Source organism: Symphodus melops (assembly GCF_947650265.1).
Source record: "Symphodus melops genome assembly, chromosome: 5".
NCBI classification, from domain to species: domain Eukaryota; kingdom Metazoa; phylum Chordata; class Actinopteri; order Labriformes; family Labridae; genus Symphodus; species Symphodus melops.
Window position 1 is genome coordinate 13,990,894 of NC_136695.1, and position 15,212 is coordinate 14,006,105.

A 15,212-nucleotide genomic window follows, 5' to 3' on the forward strand; every position below is an offset into this window, starting at 1 on the left:
AAGTGCAGCTACTGGGGTAGAGAGCGCGGTCACAGCGAGTGAGTAGTGCCACAAGTGAAATCAGCACTTGTGATTTGGAGGAACGCTCCTTCAGACTGAGAATGAACTTCTTTTCACATCGATGAAGGCAGTCCGAATTGACTGTGGATGGAACTGTGGGGGAGAGATTATCATCTTTTTTTTGTTCACCTTAATTTATGCAAGCTGATTGGACTCAAGTGTTTTCATTTTGACAAATGTCACACAAACGTTTTAAAACCAAGCAAAAGAGAACGCACTAACTTGACTGCACAAAGTATCTGATTTGGACAGTTTCGATTGAGTTGGCTTTCATTTTTTTGGTCTTTAAAAACAACAAATGACTCAACGTTAGCATAGCTGGGACTTCTAATTTTTCCTCGTGCTGTCAGAACATGTATTAATATGGTTTGATTTTTCAGATCTAAGTCTAAAAATCTGGCATTTTGACAGCCCTGATACAAAGTACAGACTGTGACACAGTTTACAATGTACTGAATATGTGTGTTAACGTTTGAACCACATACAGCTTATTACTAAACTACCACTGCACTCTGTTTCGCTCCTCTCAAAGTGAACAGAGTAGCAGAGTGTGTGCATCAAGGTCGGGCTGATTCATTGATAGCTGAAGAGGAGACCGTCTACGTTGGTGCTCCTGCCAATTTCAGAAGACATTTAAGGGGCAGAGGAGGAAAAAAGGTATTTATCAGTCATACGCAGGTCATAATAACTCTGCTGTTAGAACCTATTATTTCTAAATTTCTTTAACTTTTAGGTTTACAGGTCTCGAGTAAAATGTGCTTTTCAAAACCTTGCACACATCCTTTTGGGGTTGGGATGGATTGCGTGATGTCACTTCAATCAAGATCGGTTTCAGCGACACACGACGAGATTAAAATGGAAGAAGTTGCGCAGCTGTGACCGCGCCCCTTAAAGTCTCTGCTCCTCTGACAGAACACGACTCATTGTTAAGTTCTTTAAATAAAGTGCGACTACAGATAAAGACAAATGAACCATTTGTCGCTCCAGTCCTTGATTAAAAAACCGTTGGCAGGCACCTCTTCAGTCATCTCCTTCGACTGCTCCTCCACCTGCTGGATGACCTCGTAGCGGGTGCAGCGGTAGTAGCCTCCAGTTGACGAGCTGTGCTTCTTCCACTCTTCCAGACAGATCCAGCAGAAGTCGTACTTACACTGCAGGGGAGAAGGAGGAAACATGACACAACAACAGCAGCCGCTTTGTTTTCCTTTTCAATATTTACTGAATCATAACAGAGTTGCGTTTAAAGGTGCAGGCGATCTCTTAAACCCAGGAATCAAGGCCATCTCATCTCTCTTTCACTCTTCTTCTAAAATTCTTTTTTCTTTTGCACTTGGCTGAGTTCAAAGGAGGACGAAGGCAGCTGTTTGAATGTCTGGGTGAATCATTGTAGCCCCGCTGCCACTAGAAGGCACTCAGACAACATATGAGATCACTAAGTCCCACCGGGTATTGTAAAACAACAAAACACTACAGCCACTCCAGTCCGCAGCCTTACTGGGTGTAAGTGATTTTCTCTCGCTGTGCCAAATGTGCTTCTGTCAGAGACAAGTTGGCCAGAGCGACACAAAAAAAAACCCCCTAAAGGCTGGGGCCCGTGTATCCCTGAAAACAGCAAGCTTACATGATGCTTCAGAAAAATCGATACAGAATGAAAGGGAGGGAAGGGAGACTGAAAAGAAGCACAGAGAGACAGAGAAAGACAGCATGTGAGATGGAGAGACTTCAGATAAAAAAAATAAAAAAAACTGTGAAGCCCGACCGGAGGGAAGCAAACGGCTGTGAAAAGACAAAGAAATGCTCCTTGGCAACACCGAGTGTCCTGTTTCCAAGCAACAGGGGTAAAACCATTTCTTACCAGGTAATAAGAGGTCAAGAGGCTGAGCCCTGCGTGGCCTCTTGGCTTGTGAAAGCTGTTCCATTTCTCTCAAACTAATCTCAATCTCTAGTCGGCCCTCTTTAACCAGAAGACTGAGGGACACTGAGAGGACTGTCTGCTCTGCGCTGCTATCGTGACCTGCCTTGAGGCCACACTGGCAGTAACAAAGACAGGCAACATGACTCACGTTCCAACCGATTACTCGCACTTTTTTTCCTTTCTCACAACGATAGATGAGGTCAACAAACCAAAGCACCGACTGACTCCAGCTGTTTGACGGGTTTTCTGTTAGCCGGGCATCTTCACGAGCAGGTCAGCACGATAGCAGAAAAAGTGACTAAATGAGATAAAGTGATTCAATGTTGCGATTGAAGAGATTGAAAAAAATAAAAAAATAAAAAAGTTAATAAAGCATAAATAAATCTCACAGTTTTAATGCCCATCTGTGTTGTTCACTAGTTAAGCTAATGTTATTTGCATGAGTGCTTTTCCTATTTAGTCTGAATTTTAATGAAATAAGTAATACTTCCCTTTGATGTCACTATTAATGAATAAGAAGAAGCACCATTTTCATTAGTGCCATATTTATTAAGACAACACCAAAGATAGCCCCAAATAACCAAAGCTGACAAAGTCAGTAGCGGGTGTTTCCACCATCTGCCTCAATAACAGCTTGACAGTGACGTCTCATGATCCTAACTAGACTCATGATGATGTTCTGAGGCGACGCGCTCCTCTCCTCCACATGTGCTACACACAGTTCTGCCAGGTCACGTGGGGGTGGGGTATTGATTCAACGGAACATGATGTTTCTCAAATTAAATGTAGTGTGACAGATGTGTATGTGACACAAAAACACTATTTGTCATTTCAGCCGTTAAAACATGTTTGGTCTGTATTTTTCGTCTACCTGCCACCTTGGCAGAACAACAGAATCAGAAAGTGAATTTGGGACCCTGTCAGTAATGTGGTGAGCGTCAGCAGCTGTAGAGCAGAGGTGGTTGGTTGTGACAAGCAGGCGTTACAGTGGCAGCTGCAAAGACTACAAGCAGGTTTTGTAGCCCCGCTCACCTGAACGAGTTTAAGAGCCAAATGAGATTACGAGGTGCATCGTTATTTTCAATCAAAATGAAAGGATTTTTTTTTTTTCCTGTGTCATTTTGTAAAATGAATCGTTGTCTCCTGAACCCAGTGTCGTGAATCGTTACATCCCTAGTCCTTGCACAGGAGGAATGTGGCCCTCAGTCTGTGAACTTCCCCCAACACCTTCCATCTGATGACATGATAACACAGAGACTGGAAACCAACATCCATCAAGTCCAGAACACATAATGTGTAAGGTACTCAGGAGCTTTCATTCAGACACACTGCAGAGTCAAATATGTATAATGTCTCCAGCTGCACGAGAGGATCCTACAGATGTAAGTGCTGCTCTAAACAACAGCTGACAGCTGGTTTGATACAGATATACTCTGCTGTCAAATTTGACTTTTCACCATCTTTAAATAATATTAAAATTGGTTTCATCTTTGAGTCAAGTTTTAATCTCAACACTGTAACGCACTCCATGTGGGAGTTGACCTCACTCGATTACGGCTCGTCCAACATGCTGGACACACAAATCCATTCCAGATTTCACAGTTGGAAATCTTTCAACGGGTCAGCACCTCTTCACATCTTTGAACTCATGCAGGTCTACGCTCCAACGAGGTCTTTGACTTCTGCGGGTCAACTTCTTCTGATCATCCCTACAACCCGCTGAAACCAGGGGTGATGGTGCTTTGTCAGCAGCTTCTTTAAATTGTGGAACAAAAACTGTGGTCTGATTATTATGTTGAAAATGAACCATTGTGATGTGCAATGAAAGCTGTAAGGACAATGAATACCTCGGAGACTGCAAAAAAAAAAAAAAGCTCAATAAACGTACTGTACCAAAATCAGCTCACCAAGGATAATTATGACCAACCGTCAAGGTTAAAAGTCGAAGTTCAGATTTTACAGAAAAACCCCAAAGAATTGCAGCATCAGAACTTTTCCTCATCAACTTTTACACATTACTGCCTGTGGTTACATATTGAATTTGGGAAACAGGGATGAACGTACCTTAGCACACTGCATGTGGTTGCAGCCCTCGTTTTTCTGGATTGGGGATTTACAGTTGGCGCAGGGTTTAGCGTTTGAGAGCAACCACAAGCAGTTGGCGGCGTCCTCGTATGCTTCGGTCACACCAGCCACTTGGTTGGGGGAGAGGGGGGTTAAAGAGAATGAATGGAGGCATAATGAGACAAAATTAGAATGGATATTAGCAGATTGCAAAACAGACCACTGCACTGAGTGGGAAATTGCCGTGCCTGACTAAAGTGCATCGCTTATTTTTGTTAACATCTCCCAAGATGCTCATGCACCCCCCCCCCTCCTCTCACACACATACACACACACAACAGAATAATTGGCTCAAATCAAAGCACTTCTGATGCGCTGTTTGAAACGCCAGGATGAAACCAAATCCGGGCAAATCGAAGGGGAGGATTGGTCCAAAAAAAACAAAATAATTGCTTTAATGTTTGGACAGCCACATCAAAGACGAGGCACTTTGGGGTGACTTGGACCATCTGAAATCATCTATTAGATTACCCACAGTCCAATTATGGCTTATAAACAGTGCAGACCTTCAGTGAGTGCGCAGTCCACTTGGAATAATAAATTATCATCAAGATGGTTGGTTTTAATAGGCTCAGCGCTAAACTGTTTGTAATTACTGTGGTGGAGTTCCAGACCATTTAGCTCCAAATCAATCATTCGGCTGCGACCCAAAAAACACAGGCAAAGTGAGGGGATTACACCTCTCAACTTAGCTTCTTTGTGATTTACTATTTACCCCCACTTAGCACGGCTCTCGCAGCCTCGAGACTGAGGCAGGTGATGCTGAAATATAAATACAGATGACTATACTCCTTTAAACGATTTGACAAGAAGGCAAAATGCTGTGAAGTATCTACCCACCAGAAAAAACTGAGCTCCTACTATATTCCTGAAACACATTTCAAAACAATGCTAAGTCCTTACATTCTTCAGGTCTCATCTCATTGACTTTCTGGAGCCACATCTTCCAGGTCTCACAGTCACAGGGCTCATGGGCCACACCTTGGCACTCCCTGGAATATAAGCAGAGAGATCAGAGCGATGCAGACAGTTAAAGATCTGTCCGTAGTTCCAAGTCTGTCTGGACTTACACACACAGAAAATAACCAATCACACGGTGCTGTCACAGACGCTGTCAGAATTGTCAAGCATCAATTAAACATATCTGCCTTTGAAGCAAACACCCTTCTCATGTCAAGGGAGGGGAAAAAGTCCCGCCTGTGCTGCATCCAGTTCCATTAACCAATGTCACGTCAACGGAACTCTTGAATAAACCTGACAAGTGAGCCTGACGACCACTTTCAGGAAGCACACGGTGTGGTGAAGTGCGTCGAGGTGTGTGGAATTGGTTGAAGAAAGGTGTGTGTGTGTGTGTGTGTGTGTGTGTGTGTGTGTGTGTGTGTGTGTGTGTGTGTGTGTGTGTGTGTGTGTGTGTGTGTGTGTGTGTGTGTGTGTGTGTAGGTGTGTGTGTGTAGGTGTGTGTGTGTAGGTGTGTGGAGGGTCCCAAGGGCATGCTGCGGGGCAACAGAAGAATAAAGACAGAGGACAGAAGGTGGACGACTACACAGCATCTGGGCCCTTCTGCCCTTGAACATGCTGCCAAGATATAACACACGCAGAGAGATCAGAGCGGTTACAAATACGTGTACATGGAAAATGAATGAATACCCCTGCAAACAAACTGCAGAGGGGCAGGAGTTTGGCATTCAAGGGCACTGACGCTGCACGTTCATCATGTGCATGAGGGCATGTGTACCATTAACAATGTATTTATATTCGGGCGAGTTTTCCTCATTTTGCTGTGAAGGACTTTAAAACAGGTTAGACTGTTTTCTGAATACAAAATGCACAATAAGACCAAAGAAAGTTTAACGTTGAAGAAAATAAACTGAACATAAAAGTCACTCCTGTGTGTTGAGTACAAAGCTTGACTTTAGCCATACACAGACTTTACCATTTTCCCAATATTATTTTTTATTTTTTCATTCCGTCAATATCTTTAACTCAAACTCCAGGGTGGCTGTCATACGTCTTTTACTCCATCTAACCACCATGTCATGAAGAAGTCATTGAGGGAGTGCTGCTTTTTTTTTTTTTTTTTTGGAGATGGTTTCCACAGAGCTTCAGAGCTCTCAGCTGGAGGGGCTATTAAACGCTCCCTCCGCTCCCGGAGAAGGTGCAGTGTTTCCGTGGTTACTGCGTGCTAAACGCACCAAATGAGTCCTTCTAATTTTAAACTGTTTTTATTTCACATTAAGAAACGTCCTAGCTTCAACAAAAACAAAGGAACATGTTTCCAAGTCTACGTTAAAGGAACACATTCATTGGCTTTAATATCATCATTGATTGCTTTAATGTATGCAATTATTACCGTAAATTCCGGACTATAAGCCGCTACTTTTTTCTCACACTTCGAGCACTGCGGCTTCTACTCCGGTGCGGCTAATGCATGGATTTTTTATGGGGGACAATGAGCTTCTGCCGCAAAAACATTTGACTTCGTCACGTCGGATCTTAATATCAGTCATTTTGCGCTTCATGCACGCACCCTCATGATGGAAAACACACGGAGAAATACATATGATGCAGCTTTCAAGTTAAAGGCGATCGACCTGGCTGTCAAAGAAGCTAACAGAGCTGCTGCACGTTAAGATGACACTGACAGCGACAACAGAGACTGAGGAAGTGAGTAATGAAGTCATTCTGAGGCAGTGAATGGATGGACTTTTTCTTGTGAAATATATTACGGTCATCTTTTTCATCAGCCGTGTTACAGACACCGTCGGCTAGGCTTCGTATTGTAACGGTTCATGTTGTAAAGTCAGTAGTTGATAATGTGTTCATAATTCCGATTATGTGGAGAGTCAGTGAATGCACCAGCGAGAACGTGTTGAGTGGCTGTATGAGAGAACGCTGGGGGAGAGTATTTGCGGATGTTACCGGTAGCCTACGTCTGTGTAAATAGCTCTTGTTATAGCGTGGACACCTGCGGCTTATAATCAAGTGCGGCTTATATATGTACAAATACATTTATTTACTTATTTTTAGCCGGTGCGGCTTATATCCAGGTGCGCTCAATAGTACGGAATTTACGGTACTTTCATTATGTCATTTGATTTTTTTTTTTCATGCCTCATCTTTCCTTCGCTCTACGTTTTGCTTTCTTGATTCAACTCGATGTGAATTACACTTTAAAATTGTCCCGCTTTTTTGGGCTTCTCTGGCTTTGGCTTTCTCCTCTTATTACTGAGGCTCTCCTGTCAGACAAAATACAAGTCTACTCTAGAGACATGCAACATCTCTTTAAACCGGTCATTTATTTCAAGATTTGCTTGCCTTTGTTGATCTTCAACTATTCATATTTTTTTAAGTTACATGATGTCATAGGTTTTAAAGGAAAAGCCTGAATTGAAAGTTTAGTACAGGAAATGACAGAAACATTTGTGCTATCCTGATAACTACTGACCAACAGAAGAGGTGCCCTTTTCCACAGTCCACAGCAGGAGCCCGAAGGAGGGGAAAGCTGAGCGTGTCCGAGGTGGAGGTCCCAGGGCCCTGAGTGTTCAGTCTCACCGCCCTTTCACAGCCGGCCTCGGGACACCAGCGGATCGCTGGATTGTTCTCCACAAATGCCTTTTGAGATAAAAGTACAAAAGATATTTAATTCAACATGCTATTGTAAAGCGGGTGAGGGGGGAACGGTATGATTGATTCATCTTGTTGCTGCCTTTCGTGAACCATTTTCACCAAAGTGTGGAGTGCTTTTTTTTAAGGGGGCAACACATTGAATCCTGGTGCTCTAATCTCCGTCGCAGTTTTTATTGTTCTTATTTGTACCCCAAACATCTGTCACATCAGCACATTTCTGTGTTCATGTTTCTAAAACTCATATTAAAGCGCTGCTTTCAGTGCGCAAAGTAAAGTTAAGACTACGGTTTATGTTAATGGTAAACAGATTGTGATTCCTCTGCAGCGCAGTAAAACAATCCTCACACCTTTGTACACATCGTGTCCACAACGGCGTAATATTGATGTCCCAGTGTGCCGCTTTACAATGCGTAACAGAGGTGTAAATATCTGGACTTCAACACTATAAAGTGAAGGTCATTCTACTCCTGGAGTTGTTTGTTTTTCCGTTTCTACAGTTAAGTGTAGAAGGATCCTTTACACAAACCTGTCCAGTGCATGTCTCAGTCTTTTCAACGGGTTACCTTGATGTCAAACAGGAGGTAGCGCCTGTCCATCTCTCGAGACACCACGCTCTCAATGACTTCCACAGGCACTAGCTGGTAGCAATCGAAGGCTGGGCAGAAGATGTTGTGAGCTTCACCCTCTTGGATTTTTAGATTTAGAAACCTGAGGACACACACACACACACACACACAGTCCAAGTCAGCAATGAGGGATACGCTGACAACGAGGTAGACCGTCCGTGCTTAGAAAATGACGTAAGACACCTGGACAGCAGAATCTAAAGGCACACGCTAAATATGACTTACCCTTCCCAGCATGCTCTGCAGAACTCGTGGCCACAGGACATGTCCACGGGTTCTTCAAAGACCGAGACGGAAGACAAGCAGATGCCACACTGATTGACAAGAGAAACGAGATACGATCAGTCTCAAAGCCATAGTGGAAATTGTTTCAGATAAATAAAGTAAAAAAAAAATATATAAAAAAGACTATTCAGAAAACAATGTATAGCAATTTGAAAAGGTCCTTTAGGACAAGACAGTGACTGATAAAACAAACCACTTTAAATGTTGAAAATAGGCTGAGAAATAAAACGATTCGAATGACTGAACTTATTTTAAAGGACTCAACAGAAGGACTCGGCCAGGAGGAAAATATGTCTTCTTCATAAATGAAACACAAGTAGTCACTGATTGACACAAAACAGGCCAACAAGATGACCTCTCATTGGCTCCCTTTCCAGATCACTGACATACAGACAGACAAAAGCAGAGGCACACATGCACTCATAATGACTTGCCTTGTTACTGTGAGAGGCTCTTACAGTCTTAAATTAGACACAGAGGATACAGTGTACTTCAACAATAGAAGTATTGATTTGTAAAGGAGCAGCATGTGACAGAATGCACTCTAAACTTTAAACAGGCCCTTGAGCAGGCTGGGTCGATCAGCACTGTGCTGTTCAAGTGCGGCCTTCTCAGAGCCACGACAAAAAGATACGAACACACAAACTTAACTTCTGACTCCTGATGAGGTTCTTGACCATTTAGGGCTGTGGAATTCTCCCATCTACCATCTGTTTAGTTCACAAACTAAACACTTTCGATTGAAAAATCCTCAGAATAAACAAATCATGGCATACCCTAAGCCAAACGGATATGACACGCATGTACAGAGGCTGTAGTGCTCCCTTTGCTGCATGTAACCCCCCCCCCCCCCCACTCCACCTTGAGCTGTCCAAACCAAGAAAAGAAAAGACTAGAGTGTATAGAAAAGACTTCATTTATTGTCTCCAAAGAGAAACTTGTAATGGAGCTTGAACTTCTAATGAGTCAAACATGACTCCATGCCAGACTTCTGCTGAGAACAAGGGAGGCATCTACAGACACCATGAACTTCCTTTTGCCATGCGAACTAGCACATCCATTTAAAAGCCTAAGAAATTCTACCTGTACGTTTTTTGCTGAAGTTTGTACTTAATTGTGTAATACAACTCACTGTTAATAATATCACTGCAGTGTGTGGCCCCCCCAGACGAATGAAAGGGGGGATGAAAGAATTACCCAGAATGTCTTTATGAAGTCAGCACATCGACTGTCCTTTCTATGTGTCTGTCTGCCTCTGGGAGTCCCTGACTGTTATCACACACACTTGATACCTCCATTTGCAGTCTTCTATAGTGAGTGGTTGAGCAAGACAAATTGCCAACAGCAGAAAGGACATCTCACATTTCCAGGCATCATTTCCATCCTAACAGCTGCTCACACAGAAAAAAAAAAAAAAAAAAAAAAAAAAAAGACTGCAGAGGAAAATGTCAAGCATGTTTGATAATTATCTGAAAAATTTCAGACAAGGTCAGGTTAATGAGAGTGCAATCAAACAGGGGGAGTGCAGACCCTCCTGCAGCAGGGGGTCAATACGGTTCAATAATGACCTTGTAGACGTTAAAAATACACCTTAACATGAGGTGTAAGTACTAAGTTGTTGCCATAAACATACTTTGGTCTATCTTTTAGAAAACTACCCAGGTGTCCAAATGTTATTCTGCAGACACTCGATACCTCTTAACCGTCGTTGGGAAGTGAAAACAATTAGCAGACAGCCACAGAGCAGATGTGTTCTGAACAAACATGAACAGTTCTCACGCCGCAAAATTCAGCATCCCATCAAAGGAGCAGCATTATGAGAAGCGTCCCAACATCTGAACAAAGAAACCTGGAGCGGGGTAGATTGATACGGGAGTTTTGGGGTCTAATACCAATATTGATATAAAAGAGGGGGAAAAAATCCACTATCCATACATTAACCGATATCTGTCTTTGATCTGTGGAGATAAATATCGATATAAATACACACATTGTGTTATCAAACACTTGGGAAAAAGCTATGTAATGAAGGCAACTGGAAAGTAACTGTGCATGTGCGTGCATCACAGAGTGGTAAAGCGTGTACAGCGCCCTCTGCTGGTGACAGAAAACTGTGTAACAGACTGAAACTGAAAGAAATGCTGAATAAATATATCAGCACATACCTGCGATAAAAATTAGCCAATACCGATGACTGGTCACTGGTTATGATAATACCAGCTGATGTCAGCTGGATGATTAACTGGTCGGGTTCTAATCTGGAGACTTTTGGATTTTCATATTTAAATCCTTCATGTTTGACACCGAGACAGTAGATTACAATAAAAAGATAATTGCACCTTTTCTAAAAGTCCAACATGTTGGCTAAAGACTCATTTAAGAAGTAATCAAGTTCTGGATAATAATGTAGGACTTTGGCAGTGGAAATGTTAACGTAATCTGTGGCACCATGAGGACTTCAATGGAATATACAGTTTGATGGGTACACTGCCAGTTCCTATTAGTCTGTGTGCTGCAAGCTTTTAGTTCTCCGCTGTAGAAACTTCTTGGCCAGGAAAACACACGGCTCCCTGGGGTCTCTGCTCTTGTGTTTTAAATTTGTACCTGATGTTCCTTTACTGATAAGTACAGTTAAACAATTGACTTAATTAAAATGATGTTGATCTGCAATTAAAAAAAACAGAAGCCGTGAGAGTTGGAAGGTGTGTTGCTTCTTTTTGGTGAAATCAAAGCCAATTAGTTTCAATGGAAGTTAGGGTTTATTAAAATTGACTGCCTCATTTTCCTGCACTTCCCCTAAGTCTGCCAGTTTAACAAACAGAGACAAAGTCCTCTCTCACCAGGGAGGACCCCTCCTCGGCAGGCATGAGGCTGATTTGGTCAGGGGAGGTGATGGAGGAGCGGGTGGTGCGTGGTGTCCGGGGCGAGGGCAAGGTGTCCCAGGCATTGTAGCCACTTGGAGGCGGGTTTGGCATCTGGACCCCTGAGCGCTGGCAGCATTCCTCCGAATTGGACATCCAGGCCTCTAAGAGTTTCTCTCTGTCCCAATCTGAGGGGGGGAGGAGGTCAAGTGTTAGTGTTTAATTTAAAAGCTAAAACCAAAATAAGAAAAATAATCACATTGTACGAGAAACAGGACGAAAAAGTTTTGGTGTAAATGAAATAAGGAATAAGCTAAAAGTGGCAATGTCAGTAATAATAGAAGTCAGGTTTGGAATAGTTCTCCAGGCGGGCGGCTGGACTTCAGGTCTGACCTTTGACCCCCCCCCCTCTCTCTCTCCCCCAGATTTCCTCCTCTATCCACTGTATTATCGGCACAATAAAGGCACAAAATATAAATAAATCTAAAGAAAAAGCAATCAGACTTGTAAGGCAGGATTGGGTTGGTCTCTAAAAAAGAAAACCCACAGCATGTAAAAAGAAAACTGACGCATTCAAAACAAGCCCGGTTACAAAGAGCTTCTGAAAATCTCAGCTCTGATAAAGTATCAATGGATTGAAAAAAGTACAAAGATCTAGTGTACTTTCATTTTAAGATATTTTTTAAATCAGGGGTTTAAGCAGACAAAAAAAAATCAAAGACAACAAATGATAGAATTCTCATTGAGCCTGATAAAACAAAGACTTGTTGTCAACTCAATTCTCATTTCGTGTGAAGAAACTGTTTGAACATAAAACGTTTGTTTCAAATCATCCTTACTATTATCTGTAAGAAATGGTAAGCACAATGCTAAATCTACCAAAGCCCACACAAATCCCTCTCCAGTGAGAACAATACCACCTAAGCCTTTCAAACAGCCAACAGCATAGACCTGCTGCCATCTGCTTTCCTCTTTAAGAATAGCTGCTCGCTCTCACATTAGCAAAAGAGCAGCATTGAGGGCTTTTGAGTATGAATGTTAAATAACTTGAGGAACGCGACTGAATCCAAAATTTTCATTCACAACAAAAAAAAAAAAAAAAGAGTCATTCCCCAGAATAAAGACCATGACCCGGTCAACTGTGCAATTAGGTCATTATCAGCCCGCAGACACTATTCCCCATCAGTCCGACGCCTCAGACTCTAAATGGCCTCGTTTAGATAATGAATATTGCAACATTTCCTCCAATCCCCATTCAATTAAAACTCATCAATGAGCATGACCCTATCTTCGTGCTTTTGGCCATTAAAAGGAGTCTGAAATTAAAAGTCCTCACATTGAGTCTTAAATATCAAGTATTAGCAGGAACATAAAAATTCTCCTATCAGAAAAACCGACAGTCTGTTAAGCACCAAGAGTTGTGATAACTAAACAAGGCCGATCTATAACATTTCAATAAAAAACATTTTTTTTTTAAAAAGTTAGTGTGAAAATGAGTGAAAGTTTTTACAGGAAATGAATAAAACATAAGTCCAAGAATCCCTTCTCCGGGAGATTAACAAAAAGCCTGAAATGAGCCACCCACTATTTAACAGACAGACTGCATTCCCATGCTGGAGGTGCTTATATATAGCAAGAATCTGGAGTCACTCTCTCCTCTCTAAGCTCCCAAAAGTATGTCTAATATGTAGCACACACGGCTCAGCAGCCAGCCACTCGGCCCCTCTGAATTAGAGGAAAGGGGAATACTGAAAATCAAACCCAAAGTGTGACACATGTTTGAAGTCCCATCTAATCCAAACCCAGTTCAGTCTAGGTGGGTCGCGGCCTTTCGAAGGATTCTGTTTAAAACTTTTTTTTTTGGGGGGGGGGGGTTCTTCACGCACAGCGCATAAGCTTAGTTTATGTGAATGAGTGGCTTAAGGCTGCAAATCACAGCCAGACTGTGACACTGTGAGTCAGAACTTTTCCAACACTGATCTACAAGAGCGTCACGAGAAAATCCAGGCCAAGTGACTGATGTCTGCTCTGGTGTGAATAATGTGGTCAAATGAAACGATTTCACCATCCCCAGGTTAAAAGGCTTTAACTGATGTGGCCGACTGGTGACCAATGTCTCCGGGATACATGGCCGACTTGTTTTTAAGACTTGAAGCTGACTGGACTCAATTATGTGTCTGAAGAGTTAAACTGTGGGGAGTTTTAGAAAAAAGTTTTGAAAGCAGATGTTTTAAATTCAGAACACAAACAGAGCTTGGATACTGGTTTTTAATTCTGCGGTAAAAAATACTGTCCACGACAATATGACAAAACCAAAGTCAGCCACTGAACTAAGTTACTAAATCCACCTGCACGCTAGCTAAGGTTATATTTAATATGAGGTTTGTATATATAGCCTATTGATTCTGCTTTATTCTCTTACTTATTGTAGTTTGTGTAAGAAACAACTTACAATCCACTCATCTTACTTTTGTGCCCTTATCTTTTCACCACACGCAGGAGTGTGTGCACACACACTCCTCTTCCACGCGCTGCCATGTTTCATGAAGCTTCCTTTTATGTTTCTGTTCTTTTGAACATATTCAGTAGCAGAACGCTAAAGACGCTCAAATAAGAGAACTCCCGTACTCCATATTTAGTTATCACATCTGGTGATGGACCAATGAGGAGGCTTGCTGATGATGAGGCGTGTCACAACAATCCTCCTGAACTCTTACTGCATGACAACATCAAAATCAAATACGGACAAAAGCAAGAAAAGCTTCAGTTTTTGAGCATTAAAAATCTTTTACAAAGCAAATATTTGGATTGTAATTCAAAGAATATGGCGTTTTAATTTTGACACTATGTGTGTGTGTGTGTGTGTGTGTGTGTGTGTGTGTGTGTGTTTGTGTTTGTTTAATAGTACCATGGGCACGTAGCAGCCCCTCTGCAGTGAAGAGAGGGGCCTGCAGCATGTCGGCTGTCTCCACTATCAGCATGTCCTTCAACCTCCGGAGATCCTGAGGCTGCAGGCCCTCATACAGCTACAGACGGGGGCATGTCAGAGGAACGACAGAGACAAGAGAGGGGGGAAAGGTGGAGAATGACAAGAGGAGGATGAGACGGGAGGCCAAAGAAGGTAAGGCATAGAAGAAGAAAAAAAAAAGAATAAGGCAGGTTTGCAGAGATAATGAAGAGTTGAGATGGGCAGAAGAGGGGGAGGGGGAAGGGCGAGGGGGGGGGGGGGTGATCGGGAAAATTGGAAGAACACAATCGAAGCATTAAAAGCAAATTAAATAGACAATTGCTGACCCATGATAAGGACAGGCCCAATGAGCTCAGAGGCTGATGACTATCAGTCACATGCTTTATCGCAGACTTCTTTATTTTTGAGTTTGTTTGTCTAACAGGGGAATCTGTGACGTGGAGGCTGGCCAGCTGAATTCAAGAATGTGGACAAATATCTCCTAGAGGCGGGAAGGAACTTAACTTTATCCCAGCTAAATGTGATACAAAATACATTGCTTATTATCCTCCTTATTTAACGATCTTGTGTTCATTACCTTTACACCATTCAGCAGACGATTCATCATTGAATGTTGTTCTGAGGTTAACCTTTTGAAATGGTGCTCTGGGTCTTATTCAGAACCAATATCATCAAAGTAAAGAGGGATAATGCAGAAGGTTGGCATTCTGGTAAAATGATGTAGGTGACACCTGTTGACCGTGACA

The 15,212-nt window shown here is 42.4% G+C and overlaps 1 protein-coding gene across 3 annotated transcripts in view; it reads right to left on the reverse strand.

Annotated features, from left to right (window-relative positions):
• LOC306824276 (ankyrin repeat and IBR domain-containing protein 1-like) overlaps positions 1–15,212 on the reverse strand; it is a 30,530-nt gene that overhangs the window by 10,398 nt on the left and 4,920 nt on the right. For all 3 annotated transcript variants that reach the window (XM_079344356.1, XM_079344357.1, XM_079344358.1), the window contains exons 5-12: positions 14,407–14,524; positions 11,478–11,686; positions 8,578–8,666; positions 8,290–8,434; positions 7,545–7,711; positions 5,003–5,091; positions 4,040–4,170; positions 1,077–1,211 (exon numbers count right to left, since the gene is read on the reverse strand). In XM_079344356.1, the coding sequence (XP_079200482.1) occupies positions 1,077–1,211; positions 4,040–4,170; positions 5,003–5,091; positions 7,545–7,711; positions 8,290–8,434; positions 8,578–8,666; positions 11,478–11,686; positions 14,407–14,524 (1,083 nt within the window). The remainder of the gene's footprint in view (positions 1–1,076; positions 1,212–4,039; positions 4,171–5,002; positions 5,092–7,544; positions 7,712–8,289; positions 8,435–8,577; positions 8,667–11,477; positions 11,687–14,406; positions 14,525–15,212) is intronic.